General features: G+C 43.8%; 1 protein-coding gene across 2 annotated transcripts in view; it reads left to right on the top strand.

Moving 5' to 3' along the window:
* PAK1IP1 (PAK1 interacting protein 1) overlaps positions 1–26363 on the top strand; it is a 192375-nt gene that overhangs the window by 151272 nt on the left and 14740 nt on the right. For both annotated transcript variants that reach the window (XM_069217022.1, XM_069217031.1), the window contains one exon: positions 12463–12589. In XM_069217022.1, the coding sequence (XP_069073123.1) occupies positions 12463–12589 (127 nt within the window). The remainder of the gene's footprint in view (positions 1–12462; positions 12590–26363) is intronic.

Genomic DNA, 26363 nt, shown 5'->3' with positions numbered 1-26363 from the left:
CTGAGGACTGCCCCTGCTTCGAAAAGACAAGAAACTCCCGAGGACAGCGGACCTGCTCCAAGAAAAGCTGCAACTTTGTTTCCAGCAGCTTTAAAGAACCCTGCAAGCTCCCCGCAAGAAGCGTGAGACTTGCAACACTGCACCCGGCGACCCCGACTCGGCTGGTGGAGATCCGACGCCTCAGGAGGGACCCCAGGACTACTCTGATACTGTGAGTACCAAAACCTGTCCCCCCTGAGCCCCCACAGCGCCGCCTGCAGAGGGAATCCCGAGGCTTCCCCTGACCGCGACTCTTTGAACCTAAAGTCCCGACGCCTGGGAGAGACCCTGCACCCGCAGCCCCCAGGACCTGAAGGACCGGACTTTCACTGGAGAAGTGACCCCCAGGAGTCCCTCTCCCTTGCCCAAGTGGAGGTTTCCCCGAGGAATCCCCCCCTTGCCTGCCTGCAGCGCTGAAGAGATCCCGAGATCTCTCATAGACTAACATTGAAAACCCGACGCTTGTTTCTACACTGCACCCGGCCGCCCCCGCGCTGCTGAGGGTGAAATTTCTGTGTGGACTTGTGTCCCCCCCGGTGCCCTACAAAACCCCCCTGGTCTGCCCTCCGAAGACGCGGGTACTTACCTGCAAGCAGACCGGAACCGGGGCACCCCCTTCTCTCCATTCTAGCCTATGTGTTTTGGGCACCACTTTGAACTCTGCACCTGACCGGCCCTGAGCTGCTGGTGTGGTGACTTTGGGGTTGCTCTGAACCCCCAACGGTGGGCTACCTTGGACCAAGAACTAAGCCCTGTAAGTGTCTTACTTACCTGGTTAACCTAACAAATACTTACCTCCCCTAGGAACTGTGAAAATTGCACTGTGTCCACTTTTAAAACAGCTATTTGTCAATAACTTGAAAAGTATACATGCAATTATGATGATTTGAAGTTCCTAAAGTACTTACCTGCAATACCTTTCGAATGAGATATTACATGTAGAATTTGAACCTGTGGTTCTTAAAATAAACTAAGAAAAGATATTTTTCTATATAAAAACCTATTGGCTGGATTTGTCTCTGAGTGTGTGTACCTCATTTATTGTCTATGTGTATGTACAACAAATGCTTAACACTACTCCTTGGATAAGCCTACTGCTCGACCACACTACCACAAAATAGAGCATTAGTATTATCTATTTTTACCACTATTTTACCTCTAAGGGGAACCCTTGGACTCTGTGCATGCTATTCCTTACTTTGAAATAGCACATACAGAGCCAACTTCCTACAGTCTGCATGGCAGCAACATGGGCATCTCTGTACAAGTTTACCAAGCACTACTGCCTTAATGTAGGGAAGAAACCCAAGAATAATTTAGAGAAATAACAGGTTTTTATATTAATTTATACACCAAGATCTTCTAGATCAGGTAGATACTTTTAGAATTAGCAATATTTAAAAATACAGAAAATACAGCTGTCATATTTGAGGCATGACCCTCGAAGGTGGTAATGTTATCCTGTGGAGAGACATACGCTGTATAGGGTCACTTGCAAATGATTTGAGGGACGTTTTTTCTGTACTTAAGGCAACTACGGGCCAAGTTCTAAGAAAGCACCAACAGTTCAAGTTTACCTGTCTTAGTGTGTCTGGGTGCAGAGCTGCTTCCAGCAGTGGTAGCCTCCCATACATGCTAAAGTCAATGGTGATTAGTACCTGTGAGAAAAGGCAGGAGGTGGGGATTGGGGGACCAGTCCAGCAGAGCCCAAAGGCGTGTTCAGGTTCTTGAAGGTCTCAGGATCACAGGGAACCCATCAGTTTCATTGGACTCTGGCTGCGGGGGCTTGGGTGCATAGGTGTTTTGTCTGTCTGGCTGCCTAGTTTGAGGCTGTCACAGTTCTTGTTGCACCTGCAGGAGAGGGAAAAGAGCCACCGCAAGATGAATTCTGGCATAGAGCTGGCCTCTCTCGAAGTCCCTCGATGCACAGGAAAGTTTTGGCTGTGGTAGTGTTTGGACTGAACACAAGCAAGCAGGTAGGGTTTGGCCCAAAATTCACAGCTAGTCCACAGTTTTTCCGCTGACCGGCTTTTCTTTACCCTTCTTCTTGTAGTCAGACAAATCTAATTTCCATTAGTCCCTGTGCTGGCTGTCTAGCTCTAAGTAGCCTGCCACCACCAGGCAGGTTTCCGAACCCAAGGGTGAGTGCCTTTGCTCTTGGGTAAGCAGGAACAAAGCCTGCTGTGGCAGGGGTATTAGCACACCCCTCCCAACAGGATGACCTGCAAATCTGCATTCCAAGCAAGGCAGGGGGCTTCAAAGAAGCCCACCGCCCTTGGTATGTAGATCAGGCTTCCTTCAAAGGAGAGGATGCTGCTCGTGATCAAGACCTTGTGGGTTGAAACGCGTTTGCTGTACTCTATTCATTATATAATTAAAATAGGAATTTTCAAACGTCCTGCGTGTGCCGCGTATGAGTGAGAGTCATTTTGTTGGAGAATGTTTCCAGGGAATTTGGTCCTTCACTGGCACGGGCAACAGAGCGCCCCTGGAGGGGACCACTTGTGGAAGTGTGTGTGTGTGTGTGTGTGTGTGTGTGTGTGTGTGTGTGTGTGTGTGTGTGTGTGTGTGTGTGTGTGTGTGTGTGTGTGTGTGTGTGTGTGTGTGTGTGTGTGTGTGTGTGTGTGTGTGTGTGTGTGTGTGTGTGTGTGTGTGTGTGTGTGTGTGTGTGTGTGTGTGTGTGTGTGTGTGTGTGTGTGTGTGTGTGTGTGTGTGTCGTCTTTTCGAGTCACAAGACCTGGGGACTCCTCCCATTTCGACTCCATTGCGCTTTCGCGCCAACTCCATCTTAGATTGTTTTCCCCGCAGAGGGTGAGGTAGGAGTTGTGTATACTAGTAATAGTGCCCATGCAATGGAGAGAATACGTATGTACATAATGAAGTTTAAAGTAATATATTTACAAATGTTCAAGATCAACTTCTAAACGGCTACAGGCTGCCGGGTGGGCGCATGTGAATCTGCAGCGACTAATGCCACGAACAGATGTACACTGGGTAAGTGACATTTTCCGTTCGATGGCATGTGTAGCTGCAGATACACATGCTGTGCATAGACTAATAAGCAGTTATCTCCCCAAAAGCGGTGGTTCAGCCTGTAGGAGTTGAAGTTGTTTGAAACAATGTTCGTAGTACAGCTTGACCTACTGTGGCTTGTTGTGCAGTTAACACATCTACACAGTAGTGTTTGGTAAATGTATGAGGCGTAGACCATTTTGCTGCCTTACATATTTCAGTCATTCAAATATTTCCTAGAAAGGCCATGGTAGCACCTTTCTTTCTGGTTGAGTGTGCCTTTGGTGTAATAGGCAGTTCTCTCTTTGCTTTAAGATAGCAGGTTTGAATACACTTAACTATCCATCTAGCAATGCCTTGTTTAGAAATTGGATTTCCTGTATGAGGTTTTTGGAAAGCAATAAATAATTGTTTTGTTTTTCGAATTAGTTTTGTTCTGTCAGTGTAGTACATTAGCGCTCTTTTAATGTCTAATGTATGTAGTGCTCTTTCAGCTACAGAATCTGGCTGTGGGAAGAACACTGGTAATTCTACTGTTTGATTCAAGTGGAACGGTGATATAACCTTTGGTAAAAAATTTGGATTTGTCCGTAGAACTACTTTATGCTTGTGTATTTGAATAAATGGTTCTTGTATGGTAAATGCTTGAATTTCACTCACTCTTCTTAGAGATGTGATGGCAATCAAAAATGCAACTTTCCATGTTAAGTATTGCATTTCACAAGAGTGCATGGGCTCAAAAGGTGGACCCATGAGTTGTGTTAAGACAATGTTGAGGTTCCATGAAGGAACTGGTGGTGTTCTTGGTGGTATAATTCTCTTTAGGCCTTCCATAAACGCTTTTATGACTGGTATCCTAAATAATGAAGTTGAGTGCGTAATTTGCAGATAAGCTGAAATTGCGGTAAGATGTATCTTTATGGAAGAGAAAGCTAGCTTTGACTTTTGCAAATGTAGTAAGTATCCTACTATATCTTTGGCAGAAGCGTGTAAGGGTTGAATTTGATTATTATGGCAGTAATAAACAAATCTTTTCCACTTATTTTCATAGCAGTGTCTAGTGGTAGGTTTTCTAGCTTGCCTTATGACCTCCATACATTCTTGTGTGAGGTCTAAGTGTCCGAATTCTAGGATTTCAGGAGCCAAATTGCTAGATTCAGCGATGCTGGATTTGGATGTCTGATCTGTTGTTTGTGTTGTGTTAACAGATCTGGTCTGTTTGGTAGTTTGACATGAGGCACTACTGAGAGGTCTAGTAGTGTTGTGTACCAAGGTTGTCTTGGCCATGTTGGTGCTATTAGTATGAGTTTGAGTTTGTTTTGACTCAATTTGTTTACTAGATATGGAAGGAGTGGGAGAGGGGGAAAAGCGTAAGCAAATATCCCTGACCAGCTCATCCATAACGCATTGCCCTGAGACTGATCTTGTGGGTACCTGGATGCGAAGTATCGGCATTTTGCGTTTTCTTTTGTTGCAAATAGATCTATTTGTGGTGTTCCCCAAATCTGGAAGTAAGAGTTTAGTATTTGGGGGTGAATCTCCCATTCGTGGATCTGTTGGTGATCCCGAGAGAGATTGTCTGCTAACTGGTTCTGAATTCCTGGAATAAATTGTGCTATTAGGCGAATGTGGTTGTGAATCGCCCAATGCCATATTTTCTGTGTCAGGAGACACAACTGTGTTGAGTGTGTCCCTCCTTGTTTGCTTAGGTAATACATTGTTGTCATGTTGTCTGACAAGAATGTGTTTGTGGCTTATTATGGGTTGAAATGCTTTTAGCGCTAGAAATACTGCTAACAGTTCTAAGTGATTTATGTGAAACTGTTTTTGCTGTATGTCCCATTGTCCTTGGATGCTGTGTTGATTGAGGTGTTCTCCCCACCCCCGATCATGGAGGCATCTGTTGTTATCACGTATTGTGGCACTGGGTCTTGGAAAGGCCGCCCTTGGTTTAAATTTATACTGTTCCACCATTGAAGCGAGATGTATGTTTGGCGGTCTATCAACACCAGATCTAGAAGTTGACCCTGTGCTTGTGACCATTGTGATGCTAGGCACTGCTGTAAGGGCCACATGTGCAACCTTGCGTTTGGGACAATGGCTATGCATGAAGACATCATGCCTAGTAGTTTCATCACCATTTTTACTTGTATCTGTTGTTTTGGATACATGGCCTGTATTGCATTGTGAAATGTTTGAACTCTTTGTGGACTTGGAGTGGCAATCCCTTTTTCTGTATTGATTGTGGCCCCTAAGTATTGCTGTGTTTGACACGGCAGAAGGTGTGACTTTGTGTAGTTGATTGAGAAACCTAGTTTGTGGAGGATTTGTATGACATATTTTGTGTGTTGTGAACACCGTTTTAGCGTGTTGGTTTTGATTAACCAATCGTCTAGGTACGGGAACACATGTATTTGCTGCCTTCTGATATGTGCAGCTACTACTGCTAGGCATTTTGTAAAAACTCTTGGCACAGTTGTTATTCCGAATGGTAACACTTTGAATTGGTAATGTACCCTTTGGAATACAAACCTTAGGTACTTTCTGTGTGAAGGATGTATTGGTATATGGAAATATGCATCCTTTAGGTCTAGTGTTGTCATGTAGTCTTGTTGTTTGAGCAGTGGGATTATATCTTGTAATGTGACCATGTGAAAGTGATCTGATTTGATGTAGGTATTTAATGTTCTGAGATCTAGTATAGGTCTTAGACTCTTGTCTTTTTTGGGTATCAGAAAGTACAGGGAGTAAACTCCTGTGTTTTTCTGTTGCTTTGGCACTAATTCTATTGCTTCTTTGTGTAGCAATTCCTGAACTTCTAGTCCTAGAAGATCTGTATGTTGTTTTGACATATTGTGTGTTTTCAGTGGGACGTTTGGAGGGAATTTGAGAAATTCTATGCAATAACCATGCTGGATAATTGCTAAGACCCAAGTGTCTGTTGTAATTTCTTCCCAATGTTTGTAGAACTTGGTTAGTCTCCCCCCCACAGGTATTATGTGTTGGGGATTTGTGACCTTGAAGTCACTGTTTGTTTGGAGGAGTTTTGGGACTTTGGAACTTTCCTCTATTCTTTTGAAATTGTCCCCCTCTATAATGTCCCCGAAAACCTCCTAGCTGATACTGGCTCTGGTAAGTGGGCCTTGTTTGTGAGGTTGTGGCTTCTGTGCTTTGCCCTCTAAACCTCCCTCGAAATTGTGTCTTTCGAAATGTGCCTCTGCTCTGTGGGGAGTAGAGTGCGCCCATGGCTTTGGCTGTGTCAGTGTCCTTTTTAAGTTTTTTTGATCGCAGTGTCCAACTCCGGCCCAAACAACTGCTGTCCGTTGAATGGCATATTCAGCACAGCTTGCTGTATTTCTGGTTTAAATTCTGATGTACGCAGCCATGCATGCCTCCTTATTGTTACTGCTGTGTTGACAGTTCTAGCAGCTGTGTCTGCAGCATCCATTGCTGACCGTATCTGATTATTGGAGATACTCTGTCCTTCTTCTACTACTTGCTGCACTCTTTTTTGGAACTCCTTGGGTAAATGTTCAATAAAGTGTTGCATTTCATCCCAATGGGCCCTATCATATCTGGCTAACAAAGCTTGTGAATTTGCGATACGCCATTGGTTTGTTGCCTGTGCCGCCACCCTTTTGCCTGCAGCATCGAATTTGCGACTTTCTTTATCTGGAGGTGGTGCATCTCCTGAAGTATGCGAGTTGGCTCTTTTGCGCGCTGCTCCTACTACAACAGAGTCTGGTGTTAGCTGTTGTGTAATGTACACTGGGTCTGTTGGTGGCGGTTTATAGTTTTTATCTACTCTTGGAGTAATGGCTCTTCCTTTAACAGGCTCCTCAAACACTTGTTTGGAGTGTTTTAGCATTCCGGGTAGCATAGGAAGACTCTGATACTGGCTGTGTGTGGACGACAGTGTATTAAAAAGAAAGTAGTCTTCAATGGGCTCTGCATGAAGGCTGACATTATGAAATGCCGCTGCTCTCGACACTACTTGTGCGTAGCCTGTACTATCCTCTGGTGGCGACGGTCTAGCTGGATAGCACTCAGGACTATTATCTGACACTGGTGCGTCATAAAGGTCCCATGCGTCAGGGTCATCTTGACTCATCCCAGTTGGGGATTGCATCATTGGTGGAGTGGCTACTGGTGATGGTTGTGGAGAGTGATGTGGGGATGGTGGCGGTGTTACTTGTTTAGCCACCTTTGCCTGTGGCTGTTTGTCCTTTTCTTGAAAGGCAAGTTTGCGTTTCATTTTGATTGGAGGAAGAGTGCTGATCTTTCCTGTATCTTTTTGAATATGGAGCCGTCTTTGTGTGTAATCTGGCTCCATTGTCTCTAATTCCTGTCCAAATCTATGTGTCTTCATTTGTGAGGACAGTCCTTGTTCCTCTGAATAGGAACTTGTTTTAGGTTCTGAGGCCGGATGTTTCGGTACCGAAACCTTTTCGGCTGCTTTTTTAGGTTCCGACGAAACCTTCTTTACTTTCGGCGTTGTGCTTTCTCGGTGCCGACCCATTTCGGTGCCGCTGTCTCGGTGCCGAACCTGCTCGGAGCCACAATCTCGGGCCCGAGATTGCTGTGTGCCGGTATCTCGACCGGAGTCGGATGACTTCGACACCAGCGTGCCCTTTTTCGGTGCCGATGCTCGGTCACCTATCTTTCGGGTTAAGCCATGGCCTGTTGGCGGTGGCGTCCCCTGGGCTTTAGCGGTCTTCTCGTGAGTTTTTTCTTTTGATTTTTTACTCACGGTTTTCGGCGTTTCCTCGGGCTCGATCTCCTCTGAGTCCGAATCATGGGTGGAGAATGTTTCTTCATCCTCCTCGAAACGCCCTTGTCCTGTCGGCGCCAACGCCATTTGCAGTCTTCTTGCTCTTCGGTCCCTGAGTGTCTTTCTGGACCGAGACGCTCGACAGGCCTCACAAGTATCTTCCTTGTGTTCTGGCGATAAACACAAGTTACAGACCAAATGTTGATCCGTATATGGATACTTGTTTTGGCATTTTGGGCAGAAGCGGAATGGGGTCCGTTCCATCAGCCTTGAAGAGACACGTGGCCGGGCCGACCAGGCCCCGACGGGGGATCGAAAAAAACCCCGAAGGGCCACCGGAGCTCTTCGAAAATCGGTGTCGATCTGTTGTAACTAACCCGATACCGAACGCAAACAATACCGACGATTTTTCAGAGATTCTAACTAACTTTCCGACCCGAAACACGGAGCGAAAAGGAACACGTCCGAACCCGATGGCGGAAAAAAAAACAATCTAAGATGGAGTCGACGCCCATGCGCAATGGAGTCGAAATGGGAGGAGTCCCTCGGTCTTGTGACTCGAAAAGACTTCTTCGAAGAAAAACAACTTGTAACACTCCGAGCCCAACACCAGATGGCGGGATGTGCACAGCATGTGTATCTGCAGCTACACATAATGTATATATGTTATTTTTTGTAAATTGGAGTGGATCTCCTTATTGAGTTGTGTCTCTCATTTATTGACTGTGTGCCTATGCTAAAGGTCTATTACTCATCTCTGATAAGCCTAAGGCTGCTCAACCACACCACCCTCTAAGAGAGCACCTTGGGATTTCTAGAGCCAGCCCCTGCCCACTACTAAGGGAACGCCTGGACTCTTTGCATGGTATACCTCAGTTTGGTATACCATATAAAGAACCAGCTTCCTACACGGAATACATAATAATTCCACAGATTCCTCACCACCCTCCTCTCCCACAAGCTAATGCAGAAGATCCCAAGGTATGCAAACATATTGTATGCTGTATTTGCCACTGTTGTGGCGGTCTCTGTTTCTTTCCGTATGCCTCTATGGTATGTGCATAAATTATCAGGAACTGATGCCAGCTTTCTGGCTAGTGTCTAAATTACTCCATTAACTTTGTATCCAAACGTGAAGTCGTACCTGGAGCTGCGCTTAGCCATCTAACAGCACTGGAGTCAATAATCTGGAGAAATGTTATCCCTAATGGTCTCATACCTGTAAGACATATTTATAAGGTGATGATTTTGTAGGAAGCTTATATGTCTACCAGAAACATTGTTACGGAATGGAACTAACTTTCTCAATACTGGCAATGTCCAGTATTACAAACAATTTATAATAATCCTGAGAATATTGTAAAGCTTCTCCCTGAGAACACAGATGAAGTATTTCTGCTCTTGCTTGTGGTGGGTAAAGAGCAGGGCCATGGGAATCATGCAGCAATACAGCATTTTCCTCATAATTATGGATTTACCACATAATCATTTGCTGTTTAATTTGCAAAGTGTAACCAAAATTGTTTTTAGTTCAAACAGTTCAGAAATTACTTAAATTGAGGCAACACATGTTGCTAAACAGTTGAAAGCCTATAGCAAAAGTTGACTTGTCAACTTCTAGTTGCTTATTAGTCTGTTTGTGTTTTAAACCAGTACTACAGAGGTTAAACCTCTGTCTAAACAGTGTTAATGTATGAAAATGCCAAAATAATGAAGTAAAAGTACAAAATGTTTTACATTATGCTTCATAGTTTCTATTTTCTTGCAGCATAATTTAATCAGACCTGCTGCATAATGTGATTCTCCTTAGTCACATAATTCCAGTGGCCCTGGTAAAGAGGCAGCCAATACAACACCTTTTAGATAGATAAAGATCATGTTGACAGGATGGTAATTGCATCATTGGTTCTGTCTTAATGGGCATTGAAGCTTGGCTTCACACATCTTCCCGTCCAGTATAAAATAATGGATTCACTGTTTTGATGGCTAGACTTTCGCTTTCCTCGTGAGTGGATGACTTGCTAGAAAAAAGCAAAACAGGTGTAATGGTAGTCCAGTCTTTGTGTATTGATTTCTACACTTCAGAAGCCAGGATTCTTTCAATACCCTCAAAATGTAGACGCTATTTTCTCCAGAAATGCCCATTTCTTTATAGCGATGAAGAAGAGCATTTTGCAAGATGGGTTTTTCATAAGTGGGTACTGGTGTGTACACACATTGGGGATGATTAAGCACTTGGTTGGTATTAGCGGGATCAATTGGCGCAAACGTTACATTTGTAAACACATTAGGCCATTGTTATATTTCAAAATGTCATAGGTCTTCAGCATGCAAAGCACGGTTTCATTCATATGAACACAGCATGTTCAGGAAGGATTTGTGAAGAAAAAGTGAAAATCTCATTGAGTGAAGAAGATTATGGGTAAAAATGATGGGAAGGCAGAAAAAGAAGTTATGAGTGATGAGTTAGGTTAGAGCACTCACGTTTTTCGAGAACATCTCAACTGATTGCAGTAGACTGGTACATTTTATGATTCTTTAAATGAGCCTACTGGATATCAGTTAGTTTTGAGTTATTAAAACCCGAAAATGCTAATTGAACAGTTACTGCATTTCATACACACACATCTCTACCTCTGTTTCAGCTGCAGTATTTTGTACGTATGCAGGTATTATGCTCCTGTAGTCATGTTTTACCTGTACTCCATCAACCAAATCAGATGGCATACACCTTTGGTGGGTTCCATCTCAGTTGCCATCTTGCTGCCCAACCACCCCATCACTACACTTAAGGACTTCCCCTGAGTGGGTTTAGCAGTGAATTGTACACTGGAATCTAGGGGCTTAGTTGACTCAGTTTTAGTTTCCTAGTTGGAGCTGTTAGCGACTATCCTCTCTTCACTCCAATGCGAAAATAGTAAATATATATATATATATATCCATGTTTCCATAGAAAAAGCATTTTTTTACTTGCCTATATGCTTGGCACCGTTTGACTAATCCTCACAAAATTTACCAAAAAAAAGGGCCCTTGCGATTCTTGTTGCACACGAAAGTCTCTGGGTACTCTGTCAAACGGGGGCCGAGAATGGGGTGGGGGGGGGGGTCAAAAAAGTTGTGTTTTCCATGTTAATTCCCTTAGGACCTTTGAACAAGGCGACAGCCCGAACTACTGTGTGAAATTACACCAAATGTGTCAGAAAGCTAGCTTTCAGTACGTAGATTACGCTTTCCCGTATTTGGTGTAAATCCTTTCAGTAGTTTGAGATATAAAAGGAAATCCAAATTTGTTTATCTTTGGCCACAATGACTTGCCGAAAAATGACAAACTGGTGCAGGGAAATGCACACCTCTGATTTGCTGCCAACAATTCAAACCAGGAAGTGTTGCCAGCTGTTTTGAGATTCTGCTTTAGCTGAGTCCCACTAAAAAAATAATGAAAACAATTAAAAAAAAAAAAATGGGCCAGGGCCAAGACACCCTGACCCCTTAGCTCTGATGGTGGAGTCCTAGAATGTAAATACCCTGGAGCTAAAAAGCTTTTTGTTTAAAAATAAATAAATACATTTCCGCGATTCGTGGTGGATCTGCAAATCTGAGGAAAATAAAAAATGTTTAAAAAAAATAAAAGGTCCTGGGGACATTGATTTATTTATGAGGGGCCAAAGGCGGTGCGCAGGGTTGGGTGGTTATAGGGGTTGCCAGCCGCTGCCAAAGGCTGTGCGTCGTGGTGTTTGGATTAACATATGAAAATTACATTACGTTAAAAAAATTAACAAATAATTTCACTGAAAAAAAAAAGGTTACAGAGATGTTATAGTTAGGAAATAGAATAAAAAATAAAAAACAAATTTAAATTCCCTGAAAAAAAAACAAAGGTTTCAGGTACTTTGTAGTTAGTTTTTGAATTTACTCGAACTAAACCATAGACATTCAGCAGTTAGAGTTCTTTCAAGTAATTATAACTCGTGCCCTCGCCATGCCCTGCTAATTACCCCAGAGATTCAGCACTCATGACAACTTCTATAACCGCATTAAAAATATAAAGGAAACATTAGCAGTCAGATTATTTAATATAAAATCCGTGCATGGTGGGGGCATGAGTTATAGTTACCTTAGGGCACCAGTTATAGTTACTTGAAAAAACTCAAACTATAACTGCTGAATTTCTGTGGTTTTGTTCGAGTAAATTCAGAACCCAACTATAACCAACCAGTAACCTTAGTTTTTTTTTCAATTAATATAGATGAATATATCAATATATATATATATATATATATATATATATATATATATATATATATATATATATATATATATAAATAAAATATTACTTGAGGAAACGTGTACTCGAGCTAGGGCAGGTTTATTCTGCTAAAATTAGAAAATACACTCCCCCAAGGCTCTTTCAGTACTGTAATTTAGGTATATATGAAAGTCTTAAAACACAGCTGGAGGCATGCGACATACTGAAATTGTATATGAATGACATTAGCATGTCCGGTTCTTTGACGAGGTATGGTATTTGATCAGAATATCCCTTCAAGAACCAGTGGCCATAAAGAAATTCTAGCAATTTTCAGATTAACAAATGCAATAAAACTTAAATTGGTCCTAAACCAGTCTTTGTTGTTTTCCAGATCCAGGAGCCACCATCCTTGCTGTGTGAAGTAGACACTTCTGCTCGACTAACATGCCTATGCGTATGGCTTGATAAAGCACAGGAGGAAAAAGAAACAGCAGAATCATGCTCACAGTCCACTGCTGGTATGTAGCTTTGATGGTTCTGGCAAAATCACTTCTGGATACCTGCTGTAACTCATTATAAGGCCACTCATTTTATGTTCAAATGTCTCTTAAATCGAAAAAATGCTCAGGTGTCTATGAAAGCAGACAGTGATCAAGGACTTGCCTTGAATCCACTACAAATTTTGCTAAAAGCGTTTCTTGTCCAAAGGCTTCCAAGATTTTACAAGCATCCATGCAGTGTCAAATATATTGTGACAAACTTTGTGTAAGAGAGCCACATACAAGATGGCTTAATAGTTCAATTTATGCTATGCCAGGTCATGTGCATAAGTAGGAATCAGGAGGATGAGGCTGCCCTACCTTGTCTGACACAAACAACCATATGTGTAACACTACAGAGACAGCCTAGAGACTGCCAACTTTCCATAGCAACACCTCTAAAAATGTATGTTTTGTTGCCTGTGATTAGCTGAGTGACTGAGGGAGAGTGCCTGATATGAGAATCTTTTTCATGGATTAGGCATGGATGGATGGATGAATGACCAAGAGCTGGACATGTAGATACGAGGTCTTCCAAGAACAAGTGTCGATTTTAGGTGAAGAAAAGCTCTTCTGCTTGCTTTTAAAACTAGCAGAAATAGGACGCACAAATAGTTGATGATAGTGACTAGAATCTGCAAATGTGTGTGTAGAGGTGTCGGTGGTGGTATACTGAGGAGTTCATGAAGCTAATGTAATTTTCACCTTTAGGCTTTGCTCATATTAAACTTGTAAGGCTGTGTAAATCAGGCGCGGGGATTAGGTGTTAATTCTCCATCACGCTTTTTTTTTTTCCTGGGCCATAAGAACCTTTAGTTTTCATTTCAGTTTGACTGTGTTAGGCACTTTTTCAAGCTTTGCATCCTGATAATACCACAACTGACATGAAAATACTTCCATTGTTATTTCAACAGTAGAAGTCACAACACTTGTCCTGCAAACATATGAATCACAAGCACCCCAGCTAAATATAACCAACTCAATTATAATTGCCTCATATTCTAGCTCTGCACTAATATTATGTTCTTCAGACTAAATATACGGTATAACCTAGAGAGTTGATAAGGTCAAATTTCGAAAATATGCTAGAAACACTATTAGTGAAAGGAGAATGAATGGGCCATGGAGTATACCAAAGAGATTTTGAAGTGAAAAGTAAGATTATATTTGATGTGTGCAAACATTTGTTTTCAGATCTTCACAAAAGTATATGAAAAAAACATAACTTTGCAGAGGTTGCAAAGTTTTTACTTTGCCACTTATGCATGAGCATGTCACTTATATTCCCGCGTAGTGCAGATGTACTAGAAAAGTTCTGCAAAATGTGCATTTGTAGAGAAAATAATACCCACGCATTTGCTATTGTGCTTAGAAACAATTTTCAAGAATTAAACGTCCAGAGGAAAAAAATACATATATTTTCCAGCATTCACTAAGTTTCAGTGCAAAGAAAATTATCTTTGGTTATTATCCTTCATTGTAGAACTCCATATGAGTCGGCGGTTGACCTTCTCCAGACACACACAAAAATACATGGTTAGTAAAGAGGGGAGAGAGATCCTCGGTCTTAAGCCATCTAAACAGATACCTTTCCAGTATTTGGAAGGGGAACTGAAAAATGTTTTTGGAAAATCATTGTTGTGTAGGAGGAAATAATCCCTGGTAAACTGTTTAAGGAGACTGATACTGCCATGAAGAGTGATGACACTTTGCTTAGTCTGAGTTAAGGTAAAATCCAAATCTTCACCCCAAGAAAAGACACAAGAAATCGATGAAGGTTGAGCTTGACGCAGTTTTAACATGAAAGCAACTACTGGCTTCTTTAGCGGCTTTGTCAAAGACCGGTTCAATGATGTATTCAAACTTAGGGCAGTTAATTCAACCAGAGCCACACAAACGCTAATGCTGGACCATCTGAATGTCTGCCTGCTTCTGGCAGTAGGACTTCATATAGACTAACAAGTAAGTTGAGGCAAGGTAAATAATATTTTGTTGGCACTGTTTATTTCGCAGATTATTATGCTTGGAATATTGCCAGTACTTCTCCTCATCTTTCCACAGGTTTAAACATTTTATCACATTAGTTCAAAAACCGCATTCAAGTCCTTTCTTCTCATGTCAATGAGTGTTGTACTGCAAACCGTGCTCCTGTGGTTTTGTGGAATTTTAAAAAAAGTTAAGGGAGTTCCTTTGTTTAAAAAAAATTGGGCATTACTGCATCAACTTCAATAAATATTCATTTGGTTTAAAAACATAAAAGAATACAAATTTAATTTATACATAATACAGCAATAAATAACAATCGAATGACAAAAACCTTAAAAATCAAATCACAGATTGACTTGTACATAAGAGAGAGACTACATTTCATCTCTACATAACAAAGTCCTAAAGTGATTTGTGAATAGGAATAAAAGACAGGGGTTGAAAAGATACCATACTAGACCAATCTTTCCATTCAATCACAACCCGCAAAACATATCATTGCTCTACATTGCTTGCCATCCATATTTCACAATCTTACTGCAGCTGTAATAAATCTGTGTTCGTACTGCGGCAATTGTAGATAAAGTAGGACCGACTTACATGTTCATTTATTGAGTGACCCGTGTAAAGGGATTAAGAAAAGTTTCTCTGGCTCATCATAGAGTTTACAGAAAAAGAAAAATGTAGCAGATTATACAGACTCGGTGTCACATGGATGTGATGTGGCACAAGGTCCGTTTCACAAACCACATCTCTAGGATAAGAAACCAAAAGATGACCAATGTTGAATTAAAACCTGACCAGGTAGACCTGTGATGGTGATGTGATACAAAATGTAAATAAGACTCCGTACAATTTGTGATGATTTAAAAGTTGATGAGCTACCACTCGTTTCTTACTATACTCTAGGGATTCTCTTCTCATCAACAACGCAAGAAATTGTGTTTTAACACTGGCTTTGACTGAGTGACTGATACTCTGAGTGTTATTATAAAGCGCTGGGCGCCCCATCGAACAAAATTGCTCATTTACATATGTCAGCCACAAGATGTTAAAGGCTTTATCATGCTTCAAACAGTCAGTAATCGCAGCTTAATTAAGTAGGGTTTCAGAATTTGACCAAATATAAGACAATAACATTAGGGGAGGAAGTTTTATATGGTCATCTGTGTACGACTGCATGGCAAACAAAAGTAAGTGTACTAGAGGGGACAGAAAGCAACCTTCTTAGAAAAACATTTTCATTATTCTGGATTTATGCCATAATTCCTGCATCATAGGTAGCCACTAAAATGCACCTGCCCTTGTATATTTTTATAGTCTCATCCAAGGGTTTGGAGCCCAAGTTGGCAAATCACTCATAGATACTTGCCTGGACCACGCAGCCCCAAGTTCTAATCTTCGTGTCCTTCTCTGGGGAGCCTGGCCATTCGGGTGCCATCAGCAAAGCTAAACCCCAACAGTTTCCACACTGCACTTACATACCACATGTTCAAATAACTTGATATTGTTGTCCGAAAGGTGTTTGCTTTGGGAAGCTTAGCCCTTCACAGTGGTATCACAATGTGTTTACTTGGATTTTGTGTCTGCACCTTGGGAAATTGGAAAAAATGATTGACTTTTATAAGCCTTACCCCCCCCACATGAAGAAGCCTTCCTACTATTTGGTGAGTGAAGGTTTCAATGCTTTCGAATTCTTAAATGTGGCCTGTAGTCTGCTAACATGATGGCCTGATCCCTGCCATGACTGTGGCAGTCACTCTCTACAGACCTGTCTGGGTGGACTTTTTAGGAGATGTCATGGCTGCCTTAATGGATGTGCTCTTTGACAAGAAACTGTTGGGTGAGAAAGCTTCTTGGATTGGTTCAGAAATAAGTGGCAAGCAGGTTAGGCTAGGTCTCTCTCCCTCACAGGTGTTCTCTAAGCTCCATACTTGGAATCTAGCACTAACATTTTGTGGTGCTATAATTTGGTTTAACAGCTGCTCCATATATCTTCACCGAAGCACTGGCTGCAGTGGCAGAATCCCATAGGAGGCCTGGAGTCCATGTATGTCTGTGGTTAGATGACTAACTACTGAAGGTGGGGACCCTCGCATATGTTACTGGCCATTACCAGCACACTAAAACTCTTCATCACCTGAGCTTTCCTACCAGTCTTCAAACTCCTACCTCACTTCTGTGCAGAGACAAAGCTTCATGGGTGTTGTGCAAGACACAATCTGTACGACTGCATTTCTTCCATCTCAGAGAATTGCCTAAATTCACGATGGGGTTCCAATATTTCTGAATCGGAATCTGATCCCAGTTCTGCAGGCCCTTTGCTAATTGGGCTTAAAGGCATTGTACACCATTTTCGTTCCACACATCGAATGTTGGATGAGGGCCCTTCCGTGGTACCCAGGACTCAGGCCACAAGGCGATTCTCTCCTAGTGGTTGCCTGGGCCATGTTTTTAAGTTCAGCCAGTTACTAGGTTTGTTTTACACATTCCCTCCTATTCAAATACTTTTAAAGATTCTGTAGACGGTGCAAGAGGAATAAATACAATACATTTTCTTTATTTTCTTTGCCAGATAGGACAGAGCAGAATTGCTATGCTTATCTGTTTGAACTCAGCATTCGGTCCCCAGTCTTTCTCCATAAAGAATAGATTAACTTTTGCAGCAGGATTGTCCGGTCTTCCCCTCCATTTGGTAATCCTGAACTCGGATTTTCTTGTTGCAAGCTTAAATCCTTTCAAGGCCCTTCTTCCTGATGTTCTATTCTTCACACATTCCCTTGTATCGCAAGGATTGGTTGCTCTTTCTGCATATGGTCTTCTGACCAACCTTCCTTACCTAGGTTGCTTCTAGTGCCACTGTTCTTAAAAGGTCTGTTATATTAGTTTCAACCGACACCCTTTATTGTTCTGCAGTGAGATTTTATTTTAATGACGGCTTTGCTTAAGGCATCACTGTTGAAATGGATGCTCAGTTGATCCATGTGCCTTTCTGCTCATAAGACTATTCCTGGTGGTGATCACTTTGGCTCATAGGGTTGATGAGTTACAGGCCATGTCAGTCCAGCCACCATTTACTATTTTGAGTGGTTACACGGATTGGAACCAGGGGGTGCCTTCTCCTGCTTTATTGACAGTAATAGACATGACAAGCTGGTGACCAGGCCCTAGTAGGTTTCACTGCAACTGGGAAAGGCAAACCAGTATGCAAGTATACTATTTGTCACTTGCTTACCCTTGGCCAAGAAGGACTCTGGTGTACTCTACAAGGTCCAGAGCAGCTTATATTACACTTACAAGAGGATCCCTGTGGTTGATACTTGTCAGGTGGCCACTAGGTCTTCTCTGCACGCCTTTATCATAATTTAATGCAAGACACCTTGGGGACATGATGATGAAAGTTTTGACAGGGCTGTGTCACATGACTTTATTTGTTAGTCGCACCATTTGGGTAGTATTACATGGAACTGGGGGAGAAATATTCATCTGAAGAAAGGGTTGCTTACCTTTGCTAACAGTTTTTCTGGTGGATACTGTACCTTTCTACAAATTACTCACCCTCCTCTCCTTCTATAATGGTGCTGTTATTAGTTAGTTCCCAAGTCATGCAATGGTATTTCTTCTGTTATTATTTGCTGTTGATAACCTCTTTCTCAGTTAGCTGTGCAGTGCTAATCTCAGCAGTGCTGTTACTGGCAGGAATGAACCAAAAAGCAAAGAAAGGTTGGACAGTAAATGGAAGCTCTACATAGCTAATAAACACAAAAGGAAGAACAAGGAAGGCTGGAGAGCAAAATAGGGTCACAGATGGAGCGAAACAGGAAAAATGGGATTATAGAGGGACATACCAGAGGATGAGGCACAGAGGCAACATCACATGTTCATTGATGGCACAAAACGGGCAGCAAAACAGAGTGAGAGTTATAGTTTGTAGATAGCTGTTGTGCGATTGTTTTTTTTATTTTATTTTTTTAATAATTTGTAACCTTAATTGCGCTTTAACTTTTTTTATTTAGGTGAATCTCTAAAGATTTTTTAAACACATGGATAGGTGTTATGAACAGACCTATTCATAACTTCACTTTAATATCTGTAGGTATTTTTCTTTTTTTTTCTTTACTATATAGAAATCCAACAGTTTCCAGTGATCAAATCTCCGCAAGGAGCTTTTTTGGTGTGCAGTGGGGGCTGGCCTCCTGCCGGACCCTATACCCCACACTGTGGAAGGCCAATCCACTCTCTGCAATGTCTTGCACAGCGCTGTTAGCCTGCCTCCAAAACCTGCACCCTGTTCTCAGAGGCGGCTAACTACTGCTGTGCATGACCTTCAGCTTTGCACAATGTGGTTTGGCTGCTCATCCTGACCTTGCAGTCGACTCTGGCCATGTGCAGTGGGGTTTCCATCATGGCCTGAGCTCCAGGCCTTCTGACACGTGAAATGGGTGGGGGAGGGGGGGGGAGGGGGTGGGGGGCGGGGGGGCACAGTTCCTGGTCTACAGACAGGCTCTGCCCCCAACACTTTGCGGTCAGGTAACTCTGTAGCACACAGTCAGTATCACTGGATGATGTCATCAGTGACATAATCGGTGACATAATTTGAAATGTCTTCAGTGAGGGCATCAGTTATGTCCTTTAACATGTCATAAGTGGTTTAATATGTGAGATGATAAGCAGTACATGGCGGGGCACGACGTGTAGTTAGTTCATTGAATTAGATCTTGCAAATTACAGTTTTTTTTGTTTTTCTTTTGGAACTGTACTTTATCTGGGAGGTTGTTTTTAAAAAATGGGTGGGGGCAAGTCAGCTTATGAGGTTTTTTTTTTTTTTTTTATTTTTTTTTTTTTTTTAAAATCAAGATGTTAACATCAAATTATCAACTCTATCTACCATCTACCTATCTTCACTTAACCTTTGTATCAGCTGTGCTCAGCAGTGACAAAAATCCTTGAAGGCCTATCCAGGAAAATGCCTGCCTACTCTCCCACACAACACTGACGAATAAAAGCACCACCATAATCTCTTGGAATATTGCTGTGCCAAAACACCGTGCACGGACCCACAGCTAGCGTATTGCTTCATTTCTTACGAGTTCCTTTGCATCCAGGAAACTTGCAATGAGGAAGAATTGCCACTGAGGGGCTATCAGGATACATTTACACCAGCAAAAAAACAAAACAAAGAAAAGGCCTTCCAAATTGAGGATCCTCGATCTTTGTGATATTCTAGAAGGCATTTGAAATAAGAAAATTAGATCTGAAAACCCTCACACGCTTAGAATAATAGTTGAAAATTGGGACTTCGGAAATTACACTGGTCTTTAATTAATTTCCATATAAATCCAAGATCCGACAAAGAAACTAATTCTCAGTGTTTTAGAACATAACCGTGCAGATTTAGCAACTACATTTGCTAATATTTCCTGGGTAGTTGCAGGGGATTTTAATTTAAATCTGGTTAATCGTCTCAGAGGAGATAGCATCATACGAAGAATCAATGCCGGGCGGTGGATCCCAGTGCAGATGTCCACTTAACAGGAACCCAGATCAACAGGATCATCCACTCTTGGCATCCTAGGAGCTTTGAGGCTGTGGGCATTAAATGGACGTAGTCTCCTGGACAAACCAATGTCATACACACACAGAGCCGACAAGACTTAATTATTATTGGGTTACACTTTTGTTACTCCATTATTGTTGCTTCACTGATGCCCCAAGGTGTGAAAGTGACAATTTTCACTTGCAACTTGCTATAAAAAACAATATACTGGTACAACCGGTGATAGCACTGGAAAATAATAAAATGGAATGGAAACAAGTCAAATGGAATGCCCACTCATAGTCATGATGGAATGTGGAAGTCATAAGATCCTATTAGAGCCTGGGGCATGGGCCAAGAACAACCAAAGTCTTATCTTCTAGATCTGGAATATAATCCACATTATCACATTAGTTCAACCCAACCTAATTGGTACTCGAATGCCCTAAGAATACAGCGTCATGTCTTGAACAAAGAAATTAAGATAACCAAACTCATCCAGGACCAGGCAGTCAAAATGAGTAAGGTCCACGAATTGAGAAAAGCCCTGTGGGAGACGCAATGGGTCCAGGAAGATCATGATTGGAATGATATAATGCAGGCCTGCTATTATAAAAATCAAAGGATTCTCTGCTTTTTAATTTGTTGTAGAGAGGTTCTACGACAAATAGGCTATGTCACTCCGAAGCCATGGTTGGAACATATAGATGTTCTATACCAGTGCTCAGGCACTCAATCAGCTCAGTCATTTGAGTCCCACCCATATCCACCCTTGAATTACCATCAAAAACCAACAGGAGAGAAAATTAAGAAAAGCAGAGATGGGGCACCTGTTCAAAATGGGTTACCAGCCGCTATCTTTTTTTTAATACATTTTATTTATTTTTTATCAAAAACATACAGCTGTGTCATGCGGCATCAAATGGATAAGCATACAGGTGAGCATTGGTGATACTTATGAATAAGCTAAACAACAATTTATTAAATTAAAGCCCAAGTCCTTCGCCACACCAGACAAGCTCCCTACACTTGGGTTAGCAGCAGCGTACCATACCCTTTGCCTTAATGTGAGGACTTGTCCATGTCTCAGTATTTACATTCCCACAACCTCCCCTGCGACTACTCCTGAGTCTTCATCCTCACTATTCCTAGAAGACAGGACCGAGTCTGGATCTGTGAATACAGCACATTTCTTTTTCCAGTCAGCTATGTCCTCAGATGCATTATCATCATGCCGATTTCATTTCCTGTGGATCTCGTCCGCCCTCCAACGGGTATAGTCTGAGCCTCTGCAACCCATCCAAGTTGTGGCAAGCAAACACTTAGCTAACACCAAGGATTAGTGCAAAAACGTATAGGCCATCTTCCTACCCTTTGAACATGGGATGTTGTCAAGGAGGCAACTCTGGGGTGTCTGTGCAAAAGTCAAACCTATCGCCTTCTGTATTTCAGTAGTCACCTGCGTCCAGTAATCCTGTACCTCCCTACACTTCCAGACCTGATGCAGAAAATCTGCCACCCCACTGCCACACCTGGGACCAGCATCGGAATGATAAGAGGGTATCCGATGCAACCCTCTTTGTGTGAAATATGTCCTGTGGAGGAAACTATAATGAACTAATTTGAGGTGGACATTGCAGGAGACAGTATGTGTAAGAGCATTAATTTGGGCCCAGTCACCTTCTGAAAGAGAAGTATGCAATTCCATGTCCCAAGCCACACAAGCTTGCGGTGGGGGGACCCACAACATCGGAGCGCATGGCTTTGTACAGTAAGGAAATCAAGTGACTGGCCACACTGAAGGTGAGGAGGATCCCCTGCGTATGTGTTGATTTAGGTGCAGCCGGAAAGGTCAGACAGTTCTCCCTCTGCCACTCCCACCAGACCTGTGTATTGCAGGAATTGACCCGGATGAAGAGAAAAGGCATCCTAAGCTTCCTCAAAGGTGAGGAATTGTTCATTTGGTATAGGTCACCCAGCTGTTCGCAGCCCCCCTCACGCCTCATGTGGCAGACTGGTTTCAGAATCCACACCAGATTATCACGGTGAAATGGAGTGCACCTAAGAGCAGTGCACACAAACTTATGCCAAATAATTGTGGTTTGCCGAACTATGTATGGGCCGACTGCACCACATTCTCACCCTCCATCAGGAGCTCAGACAGCTGTCTGGCCTCCACTACCCCAGCAAGAAGGCGGCGTTTCCCAGTTATCGACTGAATCTAGCCAACGTGCAGCATGTTGGATTTGAGCTGCAAAATAATACAGGTCCAATCCCGTGACTGCTAACCCTCCCTCTTTGTATTGTCTTGTTAGGGTTGACAAGGTGGTGACTCTGAATCTTTTAACCCGGAATGGTCTCCCTAGGGGGAGACAAATAAAACAGGGCATTGTCTGCATATAATGAGACATGACTGATAAGCTCTCGTCTGTATCCCCCAGGGTTGCAACTCTCGCCGTGACCAAAGCACCAAGGGTTCTATTGCTAGCGCAAATAGAAGCAGAGAGAGCGGGCATCCCTGGTGTGTACTCCTTCCCAGTGACCATGAGTCTGAAAGGTTTCTCCCCACCCAGACCGAGTGTGTGAATCAGTATATAGTAAGCGCACCCACCTGCAAAACTGAGGGCCAAATCCTATAACATGCAGAACCTCTAGTAGATAACCCCAGTCAAAGGTATTGAAAGCTTTTTCCAAGTCAAGAGCCACCAAGGCCAGCTCATCCTGCCGGTACCAAACTTTGTGAAATACACGAGCCAGTCTACACAGGTTCGAGCTTGTACTACCTCTGGGGGTAACCCCACACTGGTCTTCATGTACCAGGGAAGGACATATGTACTGCTAAGCGAATGGCAAGAGCCTTACAAGGATTTTAGTGTCCGAATTAATCATGGTAGGAGCCTATTGGGGGACTGATCGGTTGCATCTCTGCCTGGTCTAAGAAGCATGCATATTTCCCCCTCCCTCATAGACTAGGGTAACCTGCCCAATTTGTGAGCTTCTAGCTGTACTTCCAGTAGCCGCTGCGCCAGTGTCTCAGGGAAGGCTTGATAATATTCAGGTGGAAAGCCGTCCCCACCTGGGGCTTTTGAGCACTGGAGGTTGGGGCATCTAAAGTCTCAGGTCGACTGTGAAGACCAGGAGTCAGCTATGCAGCACAGGAGCAAAGGAAGAGTTCCAGGAGTGATGCAGTCGATGTCCCACTTTGGAAGAAGAGTTTCAGTCCGTTAGTGGTGTGGAAAAACCACCAACAAGCCTTGGCAAAGTCAAGAGTTGCAGAAGAAGAGTTGCAGAGCTGCTGGGGACCAGGAAGGACGGAGGGGGACTCAACACACGGAGGGGAGTCCAAGTCAGCCCTCAGCAGTGAGGAAAGCCAGAAGTCGAGAATGCAGCTCCCACAGGCAGCAGGCACAGTAGTCACAGCGAGGCCCACTCAACACACCTGGAAAGGAGTCCCACGTCACTAGAGCAGCAGGCAGGAGACTTCGTGTTGCAGAGAAGAGTGCTGTAGACGGGGGCTACACGGAGCCTGAAGATCCTTTGGAAGGACAGCCAACAAGCCTTGGTAGCTGCCAGAGTTGTAGCGCACAGGGGTATTGTCCTGCAAGGAGAGGCAAAGACTCACCACTTCCAAGTTGGACAGCTGGTAGAGGGGACCACTCAAGACCACCACTTGTGTTGCAGAATCCACGCAGAGTTGCAGGGGAGAGGGTGCACAAGGCCCGTCGTCGATGCAGTTGGTGCCTGCGGATGCAGGGGAATAACTCTTTCAGTCCAGAGGAGATTTCGTCTTCCTTCTTAAGACTTGCTGCCCTCCGAGGATGCACAGCCGGAGAAATGTTGCAGAGCAAAGTTGTCGCATATTATAGTTTCCTGTGAAGTCAAGTTGTGGTTCCAGTAGCCAGAAGTCAAAGTAAACGCTTCAGAGGAGTCCTGCTGGAATCCAAGGACCCACCCAAGAGGGAAACCCTTGTATAGCGCTAATAGGAGGGTTGGTTACCTAGCAGGGTGACCACCTATCAGGAGGTGGCTGTGATGTCACCTGCCTGACCTGGCCTCTCAGATGGTCCCAGAGTCCTCTGTCCACCTTTGGATTCAAAATTGCTGGATCAGTTGGCCACCTGGAGGAGCTCCGGGCACCACCCATGGAGAGGTGATGGACAAGGGAGTGGTAATTCCCCTTTCCATTGTCCAGTTTCACGCTGTAGCAGGGACCGGGGGTCCCTGGACCATGCAAACTGTTTTATGCAAGAAGGGCACAAAATGTGCCCTTCAAAGCATACTAATGGCTTGGGGAGCATACCCCTCCCAGGCCATGTCTTCCTGGACTTGAGCTGTTCACGTAGCAGGAGGGCAGAAACCTGCCTATATGATGGCAGCAGCATGGCCGTCTGGGAAAACCTTGCAAACTGGTAGGAGCAAAGGTGGTGGGTCTTCTAAGGAGCCCCCAGAGTGCATAGAATCATGCAACCAATACTGGCAACAATATGATTCAGACATGTTTGATACCAAACATGCCTAGGTTCGGAGTGACCATTATGTAGCTGGACATAGGTAGTGACCTATGTCCGGAACACAGGTAAAATGGCTTTCTCTCACTCACAAAGTCCAAGAAAATGGAGCTGGAGTTTGTGGGGGCACCTCATGCAGGGGTGTGCTCACAGACAGGTACTTGTACCCTGCCCTCTGAGCTAGGAGGGCCTGCCATAGGGTTGACTTATAGTGACCTGGTGCAGTGACCTCAAGTAAAAGGGTACATGCACCTTTTCACACAGGCTGCAATGGCAGGACTGCACACACATTTTGCATGGGCTCCCATGGGTGGCATACTGCAGCTCATGGGGTGCCCCCGTGCCCTGGGTACCTAGGTACCATATACTAGGGACTTACATGGGGGCGACAGTATGCCAATTGTGGGGTGCAGAAAGTCAGGTACAACCAAATTTAGAGGGAGAGAGCACAGTCACTGTGGTCGTGGTTTGCAGGATCCCAGCGAGCACATTCAAAAACGCACTGACAGCAGGCAAAAAGTTGGGGTAACCATGCCAAAAAGATGGTACTTTCCTACACCCTGCGACCCACTGTGGCAGCCGCACTCGCTGGCAGTTGGAGAGGAAATAGATCCAGCTGGTCTGAGTCAGTGGGCCCACACTTGGCTGCACCAGTCCTCATAGGCCCCTGTCACAGCAGACCTTGTTGGCCTAGTGGGAGCAGCCACAGGTGGGTCATGGTGCAGTAGGACTCCCCAGCTCAGGGCCCCAAAGGTAAGTAGTAGATGTAGTGGGCAAGCTTGAGGCAGGCACAGGTGATCAGAGGCCGGGCTGCAACGGGCTCCTTCCCGCGTCCCTCAGACCCCACGAGCTACAATAACCCGGTGGCCCGCACTCAGCCCGGGTTGTCCGGAAACGGGGGTGCCGGAGCCAGACCACACTAGACATCTCATGGGAAGCCTGCTGTGACCAAAGCCCCACTATCAGGAGTTCACCTCCGGCACGTTCTCCAGTCCTCGAGATGACTTCCAGGCCTCAGACACTGCTATTTTTATTTATGGCACCTTATAGCAATCCGTACGCATCAGGGCAGCATCAGAGCTGAATATAGCGCCAATGGTGCAGGATTGGTCAGGATTACTAAGTGTAGGAAGTTGGCTCTGTATGTGCTATTTCAAAGTAAGAAATAGCATGCACAGAGTCCAAGGGTTCCCCTTGGAGGTAAGATAGTGGCAAAAAGAGATAATTCTAATGCTCTATTTTGTGGTAGTGTGGTCGAGCAGTAGGTTTATCAGAGGGTAGTGTTAAGCATTTGTTGTACACCCACAGGCAATAAATGAGGAACACACACTCAGACAATTCCAGGCCAATAGGTTTTTATATAGAAAAATATATGTTCGATGGCATCTGTCGCTGTAGATACGCATGTTCTGCAATAGCTCGCCATCTGGTGTTGGGCCGGAGTGTTACAAGTTGTTTTTCTTCGAAGAAGTCTTTCGAGTCACGGGACCGAGTGACTCCTCCTTTTGTCTCCATTGCGCATGGGCGTCGACTCCATCTTCGATTGTTTTTTTTCCGCCATCGGGTTCGGACGTGTTCCTGTCGCTCCGAGTTTCGGAACGGAAAAAATAGTTAATTTCGGAAGATTTTCGTCGGTATTGTTGCGTTCGGGATCGGCGTACTTAGATTTCACACCGCATCGAAGATCGAAGAGCTCCGGTGCCCTTCGGGGTAGTTTTTCGAT

This window comes from Pleurodeles waltl, chromosome 2_1, assembly GCF_031143425.1.
Source record: "Pleurodeles waltl isolate 20211129_DDA chromosome 2_1, aPleWal1.hap1.20221129, whole genome shotgun sequence".
In the NCBI taxonomy this organism is placed as follows: domain Eukaryota; kingdom Metazoa; phylum Chordata; class Amphibia; order Caudata; family Salamandridae; genus Pleurodeles; species Pleurodeles waltl.
The sequence above is the reverse complement of the archived record's forward strand: the minus strand, read 5'-3'. Positions and strand labels throughout refer to the sequence as shown.